Source organism: Penicillium roqueforti, assembly GCF_015533775.1.
Source record: "Penicillium roqueforti strain LCP96 04111 chromosome Unknown scaffold_69, whole genome shotgun sequence".
Taxonomy (NCBI): domain Eukaryota; kingdom Fungi; phylum Ascomycota; class Eurotiomycetes; order Eurotiales; family Aspergillaceae; genus Penicillium; species Penicillium roqueforti.
This window is the reverse complement of record NW_024067633.1, coordinates 1-12,434: the sequence shown is the minus strand read 5'-3', so window position 1 is coordinate 12,434 and position 12,434 is coordinate 1. Positions and strand designations below refer to the sequence as shown.

Genomic DNA, 12,434 nt, shown 5'->3' with positions numbered 1-12,434 from the left:
CCCCGCCCCCCCCCCCCCCCCCCCCCCCCCCCTCCCCCCCCCCCCCCACCACCCCCCCCCCCCCCCCCCCGCCCCCCCCCCCCCCCCCCCCCCCCCCCGCCCCCCCCCCCCCCCCCCCCCCCCCCCCCCCCCCCATGCCGAACACCAGAGGAGAAGTTTGATAGACGGAGACGAATAGAGAGCAGGATACGCTGGTTCTTTGACCGATCATTGTTGTTGTTGAGTGGGATATGAGGCAACATTCGAAGTTAGGGAGGGTATAATGATGAAATATAGGATTGAAAAGTGAGAGACCAGGTAACTGTGAAAGAGAAGTAAAAAATTGAATGAAATGTGAAAGAAAAGTAAAAGAGAAGTGAAGGGGAGACTTAAGAGCAATCTGCCCACTGATGACCTGGAATGACCAGCATCGGATCTCGAGACTCAAGTAGCTTAGAGCTATAACGGCGAACGAAAAGAGAAGGAACCATGATTAAGCTAGGCAGATGTGAGGAGGAGGGAGACCGTGTGCGAGTAGAAGTTTGCAGGTAGAACATACACTTGATAAAGGCGACGTCTCGGAATAGGTCGACCGAGAGACTGTGGAAAGAGCCTTCGATTCCTTATCGAAGTTTTCAGTTTCCGTTGTTTTCACTATTATCAAAATGTAATAATGAGTATGTTCCTGTGCTCATTCCAAAAGCTGGTTACATATCTCGCCGGAATCTTGAGGGTGAGCGTATCGGTCCGGCATTTCCTTCGCGACACCACTGCCGAGATATGCTGAAAACTTGCATTCGGGCCGATGATAGCAGTTTAAGGTTAAATACCCGGACCACGTCACCTGATTCTGACTGTCAGGACTCATATCTTCCTTTCTCTCCTTCTTCTCCCCTATACACACTTAGCTAGCAGAATATAGTTCATTGTATTACTCGCTCTTCTCCTAGCCTCACAGCAAATAGTAAAACACCGTTGCCTTTTTGAGTAACACCTGAATTGCCGACGCTAGAGAACGAAGCGAGGTACCCACTGCCATCTCAAGTAGTAGTTAAGGCAAGAGTGGATTACTAAATTTCTACTAGCAGAGATCGCCAATCATTTCAAAGTCGCGATTGGCCGCTTCACCCCCTCCCCGTATGCATCTTCCAATGAAAAGATGGCTATGACTAGTGCTCTAGCAGGCAACTCCTTGTCATTTAGTCACGCTAGTTCAGTACCTGGGGGAAAGGTGGAAGTGGAAATAATGAGTACTTTGTGTACCTTAGATAAGCATCGATTTAAAATGAGTCGTAAATTCCCTATGGGGAAAGAGTTCTCCAGTGATTCCACTACCAATGCTTGATCGCGACTGAGATGCGCACGCGGTCGAAACGAACCTTCGGGTTCGATGTCGGGGTTCTCAAAGTGGATCCGAAGTGACTAATACATGTAGTTAGCCCCGATTATATTTGATTGGTCGAAGGAGCTTCCCCTTTTACTCTAGTTGTGGCTTAGCTCGACATGTTAACCTATAAAACACTTTCGGGGCTGAGACATCAAGTGCATCCTCAGGGGGCTGACATGGGGACCGGGTGCTAAAGATCGTATGAGCTAGTATCAGAGTAATCTTAAATCTTCCTCCTTTCAATTAAAACCCAGTCATTCCCTCACTCTCCACACCTCCACATTCTTCACAAAAATTTCAAACCCATCACTCCATACTCCGTACCAAAATGACATTCCTCAAGACCCTTCTTCTGGCGGCGACCCTGTCAGTCGCTTCAACCGCCGAAACCACCTGCCCAGCAGGCTGGCTCCTAAACACCTGGACCGTCACAAGATGCTGCTCAGGCACCATGGTCGTCGACGAGCAAGGCGCATACTGCTGCGTCACTGACATGAGAGCTTACAAAGAAGCACTCACCAACACAGCCTTGCTCTACGAGACGGCCACCACGACCAGCGACACCAACTGGTCCACGGTAGAAAATTCTTGCGTGGCGGAGGTCCGCTTCACGGCTACCGACTACTCGGCCCAGGTCTCGTCGGCGGCGAGCAAGGCTGAGGCTACTACTACCAATGATTCAACGAGCGAGGTAACCTCAACGAGCACTACGGCTTCTGGTGCTAGCTCTGGTGCAGGATCGCAGACTTCGACCTCGATTCCGACTGCGACTTCGACTGCGACTTCAGGTTCGGCTTCTACTTCAACTCCGACTTCCACTTCGACTACGACTTCGACCTCGAACGCGGCTATGCCACTTGTTACCGGTGAAGGGCTTGTGCTCGGTGGTGCGGCATTCGCTGCTGCCCTTTTCATGCTGTGATGAAATGTGATTTTTTTGTGATTGAGGCCCCCATTTTAGTTTCAGTACTATATATGTACGATTTCGAACTGAACTTAATAGTACACGCGAGACTAGATTGCATGCACGTTGATCGTATTTACTGTAATGACCTCAGGCCGCCAGTCGGGTTCCTCAGGCACACTACTCAGCCGACTAGATACGCCTAGAGTAGTGCCCAACAGTATTGAAGTAGTAGAAAATGAATTCAAAAGCCGTCAGATCTCTCCGTAGAATAGCAGATATTGCTTGATTCAATTCCCATACCTGTAGATAACCCCAGTTGTCCTCAATTGTTGTATTTATACTCCGTACTCCGCAATAAAGACAGAAATACTGACAAAAACACCGAATTCCTTTGGTTGGAAATGACTGAATGCAGCCAGAATTGAACAGCAGTCTCGACTAGCTTCATGCTTAGTGACGTATGAATCCTTCCACTCAATAGACCCTATTAGTGCCTTTTTACAGCCCACATCTGATCTCATTTTCAAGTTATACGCCTTCGTGCATTCTGAGTGCCTTTTTGCAAAGTACTGTTTCCTAATCCTGAGCTGAATCTGATATACACTGGTTTCTATTCATTACGTTTCAATGAACTCTAGGACTGTTGGATACCTTATGTATCTTCCTACATATACCTATGAAGTTCAGCAATATAATAAAATATCATTGAACTTACTATACCTGTATCAAAGCTACGGAGTGGGTCCAGGGAGTCAGGGACTCGGGTGATCGACAACATACGATGGCCCTACAACGCATGGACCCGTGCGGCTAGCCTTAGAAATGTGGAATATAGGAAATAATCCAGTTATTGCTTGTGATTACTATCCTGCTGCCTAGAGATGACTTGAAAATAAATTAGTGGCGCCCCCTGAACCCTCTGGTACCACACAGAGCTTTAAACCCCTGCTAGTTCTATCAAAGAGGTGCTTCCTTACCTAACTCCGCCTCTCATCCTCATTGCTACACCCAGACCGATCTATCTACCCCTTTAAGATGCATCGTCTTCGCGACTCCCTGTTAAGCCCCTCGCCAAAAGGCTTCCCCGACATCGGCGAGTCAGATAGCATCTCTTATGATCGGCTGAATGTGCGGAAAAGCCTCGCTCGGGGCGAAACCCAATAGATGCGCGGAACAGCCCGGTTCAATCGAACCTGGATTGTCACCTCCAGATACTGCCAAGTTGGAGATGGGGTGGATTCCCTCGAACTCTACGTTCGTCATATCTGGTATATGTACTACCAGCTCGGTCTATATACGTCGCATGAGACCCCCGAACACGACCGTCTAGTCCTCGATATCCTCCGGATTCAAGGAAAGGGACCGTTGGCCAGGCCTGGAAAGGGGGTCTACGGAATCGACATCGCCCGGATGACCGAAGGCACGCTGTGAAATGACCTACCGCTCTTAGTCAGTGATATGACTGACTTCTGGATCAACGACTGCGGAGCAATTTCGGGCATCCATCTCCTCAACTTTTCTTCTTTCTTGGCCAAGTTGGCGTTCACCTGCGTCTGCAAGGATAGAATGTGCCAGGTCGCTCTCGTCCTATTTCGGCGCACATTTGAGGAGAGACAGGTGCTTCGCAGTTCTGGTGATCCTGGTGATCCTGATGATGAGGATCCACACCGGAGCATGGATTCACTGGAGATTAGGCATTTGTTGCCATCTGCCACTGCGTGGCTCCGGGAGGCAGATTGCAATATCCTGCAACTCTCGGAGGTCTCGTGGAATGATTGTCCCAGCGCGATTGGTAAGGGTGGCCGCTGTTTTATCGAGTCGAAGCTCGGGAAGCGGTCGCCGACTGGATTCACGCCATGGAGATGGTTGTTCTGACTCAAGCGACCCCGCGAAATTCAGGAGGCGGCAAAAGAGGCCAACGAGAAAACTCTGGAGGAATCTGCTACCGATGCCATCCACGCTATGGTAAGGGTCGCGGAGAAACGAAACTCTGACATTCTGAGAGTTTATCAAACTGCCGGGGATCTCATTTACAAGGATGAAAATTTCCTGCCATTGAAAAAGATTGTGGAGGGGAAATACCCCTGGCGCGAGGAAACCGAAGACGGGGAAGAGACCGAAGATCACGAGCGGGGAGAAGACAGCGGGGAGAGCAAAATGCCGGAAGTGAGTGAAAAGGAAGAGGAGAACGCAAATGGCAATTAAATGACACTCTCTGCCTCTTTCTTTGTGTTTTTAGCCCTACCCCGACCTTGTGAAGTTGGATCAACCTTCTCGGCTATTCATATTGAAACTAAACAGCCGATAGAAAGGAACCTGGTAGTCTGTGAGCGCAGCGAGCTACCATTGGGACAGCTGTTTTATGTTCAGCCAACAACTGCACATCGATTAAGATGAGTTCCAGAATAATTGGAGTGTACAATGAACGTGACTTACGAGGAGATTGAGGTCGTAAGCAAGTGGGAGAACCGAACCCTGTCGTCACTATTCAAGTCCATTCACACAATCACCCCAACCCGCGGGCCGTATCAACACCGGAATTACAAAGTCTATGGGAATTGAATAAGAAAGGAGTTGATGTGTCTGAGCTTTCGGGATTCGTCCACTATGAACTAGACCGCGAGCTTCGATAGCTCGAAGGAAAAAAGAGGATAGTGGTAGATAGGTGCGGCTGAAATTGTGAGTCATGTGATCATGTTTGTGCAGAATTCTGCCTTTCCTTCTCTACTATTTGTCTCCTATTCCCGTCATAATCAACACAGTTATACTGCTCTCGTTCTCCTAGATTTACGTTCTCATAGACTCTTCGGCCCCCCATCCAGACCCACTTGAGCGGCACAATCCAGATCACGTGCCCGAAGATCATCCAACCCCACACACTTTCTTCTACTACACTCATCTCTCGCATCACCCAATAGCCAACTATAACCCGATTCCTTCCTATCAACACACACAAAAATGCTTCGACGCCCACGTGAAGCCCAGCCTGATGCCATAACCTCCGAAATCGGAGCGATCCTTGCACCCCTGGATATCTTTCCATGGGGACCGCTTGCAATGAACTACCTTGGCGTTCCGATTGTACTAGGAGTAAGTTGCCTTATCACTGGTCTGCGATTCAACCATCCGCTAATGCACTCTTGTAGACAGCTATGATCGCCGTACACGATAAGGACTATCAGACAGCATGCCAGAAGCTACAAGAGTCCGAATTCCATAAAACAGTCCCTGACCGCAGACCTGCCCCCGAGCTACTGGCTCGACTCCCGAATCCAGATAAGGTCATGAGAAAGGTTAATAAAAAATACGAACGTCTGGATAAATCAACCACTATCTTCGACTATCCAGCCAACCACCACCTAGCCGTGGGTCTCAAGTTGATTGTGGTCCCGAATTCTTTTGCAAATCTTCCCATACAGGATGCGGCTAGCGACCTCCCTACAAAAAAATACGAAGTCTATGGCAATATATTTCACCCGCTTGAAGAGGCGTTGATTGAGAGTATGGCTAAAGGTGTTCTCATTGATGAGAATGACCAAAATGCTCCTACTTCGATCTGGGGAGATACATTGAGTACTTGGATTGCGATGATGGTGTCATACCTTGAGATAAATAATGATATTCTTGATAGCTGCCCCGATAAGCGAGCCGTGGAATGGTTCAGTGGGCGCTATGGTCGAATACACGAGGAAAAGTTCGGCCCCTGGGACAGACGTGTCTCAAAGCGACTGGGCTCTGGGAGAGAAATTCCCGTGGATATGAGGGGCAACCTGCTGGCTGAATGAGATATACACGATTAGACTCCTTATCTATAATACGCGGTGGGTAAAAATAATTCATTTATATCGATATACTTTTGAAAGCTTTCAAAAAATTGACCAATGACCTTATTTTGTCGATCTACTAAATTACTCCCATGATGCATACAGGCTAATGAAACTACATGGAGGGCGGATATTCAGGTAGCACTGATATTCGCCGCAAAAGAAACCCCCAAGTGCAGCCTCAAAATCCTATGGCTAGCAATATCGCTGGAGTGTGCCGTCAGGATTATAGCGGGCGAAAACAACGGAGACGAAGCATCATCTAGACAAAGGAATTGTGTTCTATTAGTCACTTGTCCGAGGAGAACAAAATGCTAGAATCGCACCAATTTCCAAAGATAGCCTGGCATTTGATAACCTCTTCCAGGTCACTTCGCAGTTTGGGCTTTCTCTGCAAAAAGGTTGCCAACGCATCTTGAAGTTCCTGATCACGGTCGAAGTCGAGCTCAGGTTTCCCAGGGATGGCGTAGCTCAGGAGGTTCTCCACATCTTGTTGATCAACTGCCTGTTTAGCACCTCGGCGTTGGTATTGTGAGAGAATCTTCTCCCGGATGATCCATTCAGCGCTGAAAATCTTAACCGGGTATCCGTTGATTTCCTGTGTCACTCGGGTCGCGGACTGAAGGTCGTACTGAGGTCTGTTGGGCCAGCTAGCATAATCAAATATCTCGAGCTCTATAAGACGTACCGCGTCTCCAGGCAATTGGAGTTTGTATCCCGGGATGGTATGCCCGAACTGATTGATCGGGCCAAAGTCAGAGGGGAAAGATTTCAAGAGTATGTCGGTAAGGAGGTCTGCGGTGATGGATCGGTGGTCGACCTGAATCACCATATCGATATCCTCCGTGGCTCTCTGCGGATCAGGTGCCATGAGGCACACGCCAGCACCACCCATGATAGCATAGTCAATCTCTAGCGAGTCTAGCCGTTGCGCAACAGTTGAGGCGACATACTCTAGCTGTATCTGCAGAAGGATGGGCATGTCGAAAGTTTTCTCTAATGTTATAGTGGTCAGATTTCTTGTCCCTTTTATGTCCAGAGTAACTGCTGGACAAAGGTTGTATGAGAAAAGAAACCGATTTAATGAGATACGAACAGAGAGGAAGAGCAGGAGAGCAAACCCGGTGGACGGCAGGCAGAAAGGCTGCCCCGCACTCGATCAGTACCTTAGAGCCTCCTAGTCTAGGCAGGTCATCAGGTGTAGCTATATGCACTTTAGACACATGTACTTAAGGTATTCGCGTGGCAGGGCCTATGTTAGAGACTTCTTGTATCGATAATTCTTATGTAATGCGAGCCAAAGACCATTTATCTCGCAATCTCCCCTATTACCAGTCAATCTCTCGATCCGTGGGTTACCAGATTAACCGTGAAACATGCATGCCCAGCTGTATCTGTCACTTTGGATGTCTTTTTAATGTCTGATTCCCTTCTTGGCCCTATCAATTAATCTGGATTAAGCTAAGACCCCAAAGAAAGATGAAGGTTTTCTTCCGATCCACTTCGACCCGCTAAGATCCCGGCGCTACCTGGTCAATTGGTCCATTAATTCTTCTTGCAGTAAACACGACTCTTATCGGCGGTTCTGTATGCTGTCCCGCGAGTGGCTCCGTGCTTGCTGCATCCCGTAACTTGGTTGGATTGAATACCGGGTGGACGTTAATCGACGGTGGTAGCCCCAGCTTGTAAAAAGCAGTTCTAATATTTAGATCTCGTATGTGACGATGAACTTGACCTATTGTATAGTAGCAATATTAGTACATTAATAAATTGCAAGCATGGTACATATAATACATACCTCAAGTTATCTACATCCTGGCCCCTAAAGCTCACATCAAGGGTTAGCCGGCTCCAAGGGGGGTTAGAAAGCAGGATGCGGCAACCACATCACTTCCAAAGTCGGGCCATGGCATTAATCTGCCATTAAATGCCACCATCTGGATTGTACTGCCAATTTCGTGGGTTCACCCTACTTGGAGAGGTGGCAAGGTTCGAGCAGCATTTCTCGGGCTGCTAGAGGGATTATGCGAGGCGTTCCTTTTCCAAATCGGTTCTGTTGGTCAATGGACGTGATAGTCTAGTGAGATTAAAATGTTAGTATCACGCGAATCCCTTCGGACTGTAGCTCACAATATTTGAGGTGATGGAAGGTACATGGGGAAGAATGGGATGATAGCGAAGATTCTCACCCCATGCTCAGAAATTCACAGGATGTTGAGATAGCCCATGCCGAGTGTGATTTCTCACTTGATGTACCTTTGAAGATATGGCGGTGGTTTTCTAGAGAAGAATGGAGACAGGAAGAGCCCTATCCGCCTTAGCCAGGAAGTCCGCGTCTGTGATAGCCAGGTCTATCCAATGAAGGAAGAGTGTATATACTCAAAATAACCAAGATAGCAAGAGAGAAGAAGAAGCAAGTGAAGAAGTAAGCAGTGTCTTGCTTATATAACCGGCAAAGCTTGCAAGCCCCAAACCTCTCATTTAGCTACCTAGTAAGCAAACCATCTATGAAGGCAAACAACCAAGGTTTTCTTCCGATCCACTTCGGTTCGCTTAGAGGAACTATGTCGATCCGGGCGCTACTCCATCTGTCAAGGTGGAGACAAGCGGTTGGAGGGGATCTGAGCAGAGAATGAGTAGGATTTGCCTCATTAACACTGTCATAATCAAAAGTTTAAGTTAATCCGTGAACTAAGACGATTGGATTGCCGTAGAAGGGGCGCGGTACTAAAAAGGAATCAAGACATGAGGGTCAAGGCAGACACGCAGGCCAATCACCAACTATACTCGGTCAACAAATTAATTAGAGTTCGCTCTAGTATCGGGATGTGATAAGGTTAAAATTGAAAGAAAGAGGCCTGAAGATTCAGCTTAGCTCACATTAAACTTGACCATGTCCCTACACCCTGACTAGTTATACGACTTATGGGAAGCAGGTTTTCATAAGAAGATTAGACTTGGAAATAGGTTAGACATTGTATCTAGTTTTGAAAATATCCTTTTTTTTTCTGAAAAGAATAGCTACAAACACTCAAGTGTCAGTATCACTGACTTTAGAGATATATAATTCCCGTACGAACATTGAAGTAAAAGAGAAGCGGTGTATACAATTATTGTGCTCCATGATCATTGGACCCATCTCCTTGAATATTCAGCTGAATGTTTTGTTATGGTTCAGCGGAGAAATGGCTGGCTGGATGGTTTCCCGCAATTAGAGAAATGGCTGGCTGTACTCCGTATTCTCTCACAATTATCACGTGTTTCATATCCTCCCACCTACGTCGTCGTATATTGCATAATATTTGTGCTTTTTATTGGCTATAGGCCACAGCTATCTATTTGCACGAGTAATGAGCAGCTTGTTTTTTTATCACTAGCCGGTTTGAAGCGCACGTCCTTCCGCGGAGGAGTGGGAACCCACATCCTTCGATTCTTGCCCAACTTCAAGACTGTATTTATAGTGATGACCCGGCTAGCCCTTATTATTGCGTTGTCTCAGCGATCCTTGCGGATCCTTGCGGCAATCCCTGGACTGGTGGAAGACCTACCACTGGATACTAGCATGGGGATCTAATTTATCTCCTGCTTCCTATGGACTGATCTGCACGGGGCGGGAAAAATCATCCGACTAAGCCCGCGATCCACCTTTCCATGTACGGATGTGTGTACATGAACGAATACAAAGCGCCCCACACCGTGATGATCCATCTGGTGGGGGGTTTCGACCAAGCGGAGTTGGCTTCGACCGATGGGAGCTGAGTTTTCTCGGCCAGGATTCATCATCGTCTATTGCTTGGCTTCTCCCGAGAAGCCGTTGGTTCTGCGCATGCGAACTAGCCCATAATGTGACCTATCAGACTGCGAGAATCAATGAGGGAATTTTCAGCTGCATGCTCGAAACTAGATCAACGTCATACCTAGACAAAGAAAACATCTTGGCTGCTAGCAAGTTTCAGCCACGCTCCGTGTTTTCCTGTTGTCCGTGCTTGACCGGGTGGGATATATAAACTGCGTCAATATCCGGTGTTACATACTATTCAAATAACTTCGAAATTCAAAATGGCTACATGCGATTATACCTTCACACAGCAGCATGGGATTGTTCCTTCTGCTCGGATTCCTACTGGTCGGATTGACCTTCCAATCAATCCAGCCGGCCATATACCCAATTATAAGCGTCTCAACGACCAACCTGTGATCAAGTCATGCGAAATCCCTCTAGGAATACACGGCGTATCCCTCAAGGTTAGCTTAACATTACCCTTTTCGTGAATCACCGACTGAATTAGTTGAATTTAGCTCAAGATCCCTCATTACGACATAGTCCCTATCGATGCACCTCCCACATCGGCTGTCCTCTATTCACACGCTGATTTCAAAGCGACCATCCAGCCGGAGAAAGCCGGAGATACCAAAGACTTCTATGAGAGATGCTTTGCTGAAGCAGCTGCCATTAACCTGTTTTTCCCGGATGTACGATCGGAGAACATCCGCATATGCATGACTGCGTGGCTGGCTGCGAACTGCGCGGCAGATGACACACTTGAGGCTATGCCACCTGCTGCGGCCACGCTTGCTTTGGAAGAGACCATATCGAAGCTCCAAGGAAAGAAGGCAGACGGTATGTAAATCAGGATCAGCTGCGGAGAACTCTACAGTACCGGGCTAATCCATATAATAGTCTCCCCGACAAACAAAGTCGCATCGATTCTTTGCTTCTTTCAAGAATATTGCGTCCAGAAACTTGACCTCAGCGAAAGCACCTCCCGCGAGCTGAGCAATGATATATGCGATATGTGCGAGGGCTTGCTTGACGAGCTCCGATTTCGACAGGGCATTCTGCCTGGGAACTTGGAAACTTACCTACAATTCCGCGGTAAAACAATGGGTATCCATCCATTCTTAACTCTGATTCGCACACTGCACAAACCAATCGAGGGCGACTATCTCTCCAGACTCCGAGATCTCCAACAGCGGGTTAGTTTGGTGCTCGGGCTGCAAAACGACCTTGTTGGCCTGGAGAAAGATCGTCGGAATGGCGAGCCTATGAATGCAGTCTTGGTATCCTTGAAGGAACAAGCGGGGACGGATGTGGATCACATGAATGACATATTGCCGAGAACGATCGATGAGGTGTGCGGTATCCACAATCGTTGTCTTTCAGCTGCGGTGGAGATATACGAAGGACTCCACGTTTCATTGAATGGGGATATCCATGACCCGATTCTGGAGACTGCAGTCCTGGCCTTTGCAGAAACCCATCTGAAATGGTGCGCATCGTCCAAAAGATATCAGGCAAAGGTAGAATAGGTGATTTATTAGACTAGTAGTTAATTTCTGGGCTCAATAAGATGGCGTTAAGGTATACGATTGAGTTTGTCTCCACTTTGTCAGCCTGCAGGCGCCACAATGTGATAGGTGGAAGCACGTGCAGTGTAGCGTGATAGGGCTAAGCCGATTTTAGGCCGAGAGGCTAGAGCGATGTGGCAAGCCACATTTCAGCCCCATATACTTCGAAAAGCGGCGGTGAGGAATGCGATGAACTTGTGATTGGATAGCGGTGAGTCATGCATGTAAGATTGTGACGAGAACCGGTCGTGCATTGAATATTCGAAGGACTGCAGAATGGTGTATGGTTCACGCTACTGCAGACGTACTTCCAAGACTCAGCATTGGTTCAGATAGAGCTGTGAATGTGGAACTCGGCCCAGGTCTATCGGCAAGATACAAGCATATCGGCACAGTCTGAATACATGATCGGTTGGGTCCAGATCGGTTGGGTTCAGATCTTAGTTATCTAGGAAGCGAGGGCGAATCGGGGAAGACTGTCAAGCTCTGGGTGTTGTATAGCAAAGAAATTTTAAGTCAACTTGGGAATTGGGACACTCACACGGGTGTTTTCTCCTTAGGTTCGAAGCCTGTTTCTTTTGATGTATGCGTCCAGTTCAAGGCCTATCTCGGCCCAATAAAACACGCTCCCTCCTTGGCAATCTTGCCACTATCTGTCTCTCTCACCAGCTTCGTTCAGGTCATGGCTTTTGCTTCCCTTCCATTATCACGCCCGAGCATCCATGGAGATTCCTATGCAGATTTTATATTTGGCCTAGCACTAACCTTTGTCAACATTCAATATATTGCCGTATAAACCATGATGTCTACGTCTTTATCTGTGGCCAATTTTCTTCTACTGAGAGTATAGTAGACATATCAAAAGCGAAAAAAAAAAAACATACAACAGTGAGGATTCGCTGGTGGTCACCCACCCAACTACTAACTCACCGGCGTGTGGCTTGAGTACGGCTGAGCGGACGGGAAGCCCTATTTTCCACACCCTATG

The 12,434-nt window shown here is 47.8% G+C and overlaps 5 protein-coding genes across 5 annotated transcripts; 4 read left to right on the top strand and 1 right to left on the bottom strand.

Moving 5' to 3' along the window:
* Positions 1–1,694: 1,694 nt before the first annotated feature.
* Positions 1,695–2,288, top strand: LCP9604111_9732 (uncharacterized protein; the record flags this gene model as incomplete). The annotated part of the gene is made up of 1 exon (XM_039078019.1): positions 1,695–2,288. The coding sequence occupies one exon, from the start codon at positions 1,695–1,697 to the stop codon at positions 2,286–2,288; it is 594 nt and encodes a 197-aa protein (XP_038924278.1).
* A 1,443-nt stretch (positions 2,289–3,731) lies between these two features.
* Positions 3,732–4,478, top strand: LCP9604111_9731 (DUF3632 domain-containing protein; the record flags this gene model as incomplete). The annotated part of the gene is made up of 2 exons (XM_039078018.1): positions 3,732–4,034; positions 4,173–4,478. 2 exons carry the CDS (start codon positions 3,732–3,734, stop codon positions 4,476–4,478), a joined length of 609 nt encoding a protein of 202 aa, XP_038924277.1.
* Positions 4,479–5,231: 753 nt separating this feature from the next.
* On the top strand, positions 5,232–6,058 carry LCP9604111_9730 (uncharacterized protein; the record flags this gene model as incomplete). Its single annotated transcript, XM_039078017.1, has 2 exons — positions 5,232–5,363; positions 5,420–6,058. 2 exons carry the CDS (start codon positions 5,232–5,234, stop codon positions 6,056–6,058), a joined length of 771 nt encoding a protein of 256 aa, XP_038924276.1.
* A 328-nt stretch (positions 6,059–6,386) lies between these two features.
* LCP9604111_9729 (nucleotidyl transferase AbiEii/AbiGii toxin family protein) lies at positions 6,387–7,079 on the bottom strand (the record flags this gene model as incomplete). The annotated part of the gene is made up of 1 exon (XM_039078015.1): positions 6,387–7,079. The coding sequence occupies one exon, from the start codon at positions 7,077–7,079 to the stop codon at positions 6,387–6,389; it is 693 nt and encodes a 230-aa protein (XP_038924275.1).
* A 3,077-nt stretch (positions 7,080–10,156) lies between these two features.
* Positions 10,157–11,407, top strand: LCP9604111_9728 (terpene synthase family protein; the record flags this gene model as incomplete). Its single annotated transcript, XM_039078014.1, has 3 exons — positions 10,157–10,342; positions 10,397–10,718; positions 10,779–11,407. The coding sequence occupies 3 exons, from the start codon at positions 10,157–10,159 to the stop codon at positions 11,405–11,407; spliced, it is 1,137 nt and encodes a 378-aa protein (XP_038924274.1).
* Positions 11,408–12,434: the final 1,027 nt, after the last annotated feature.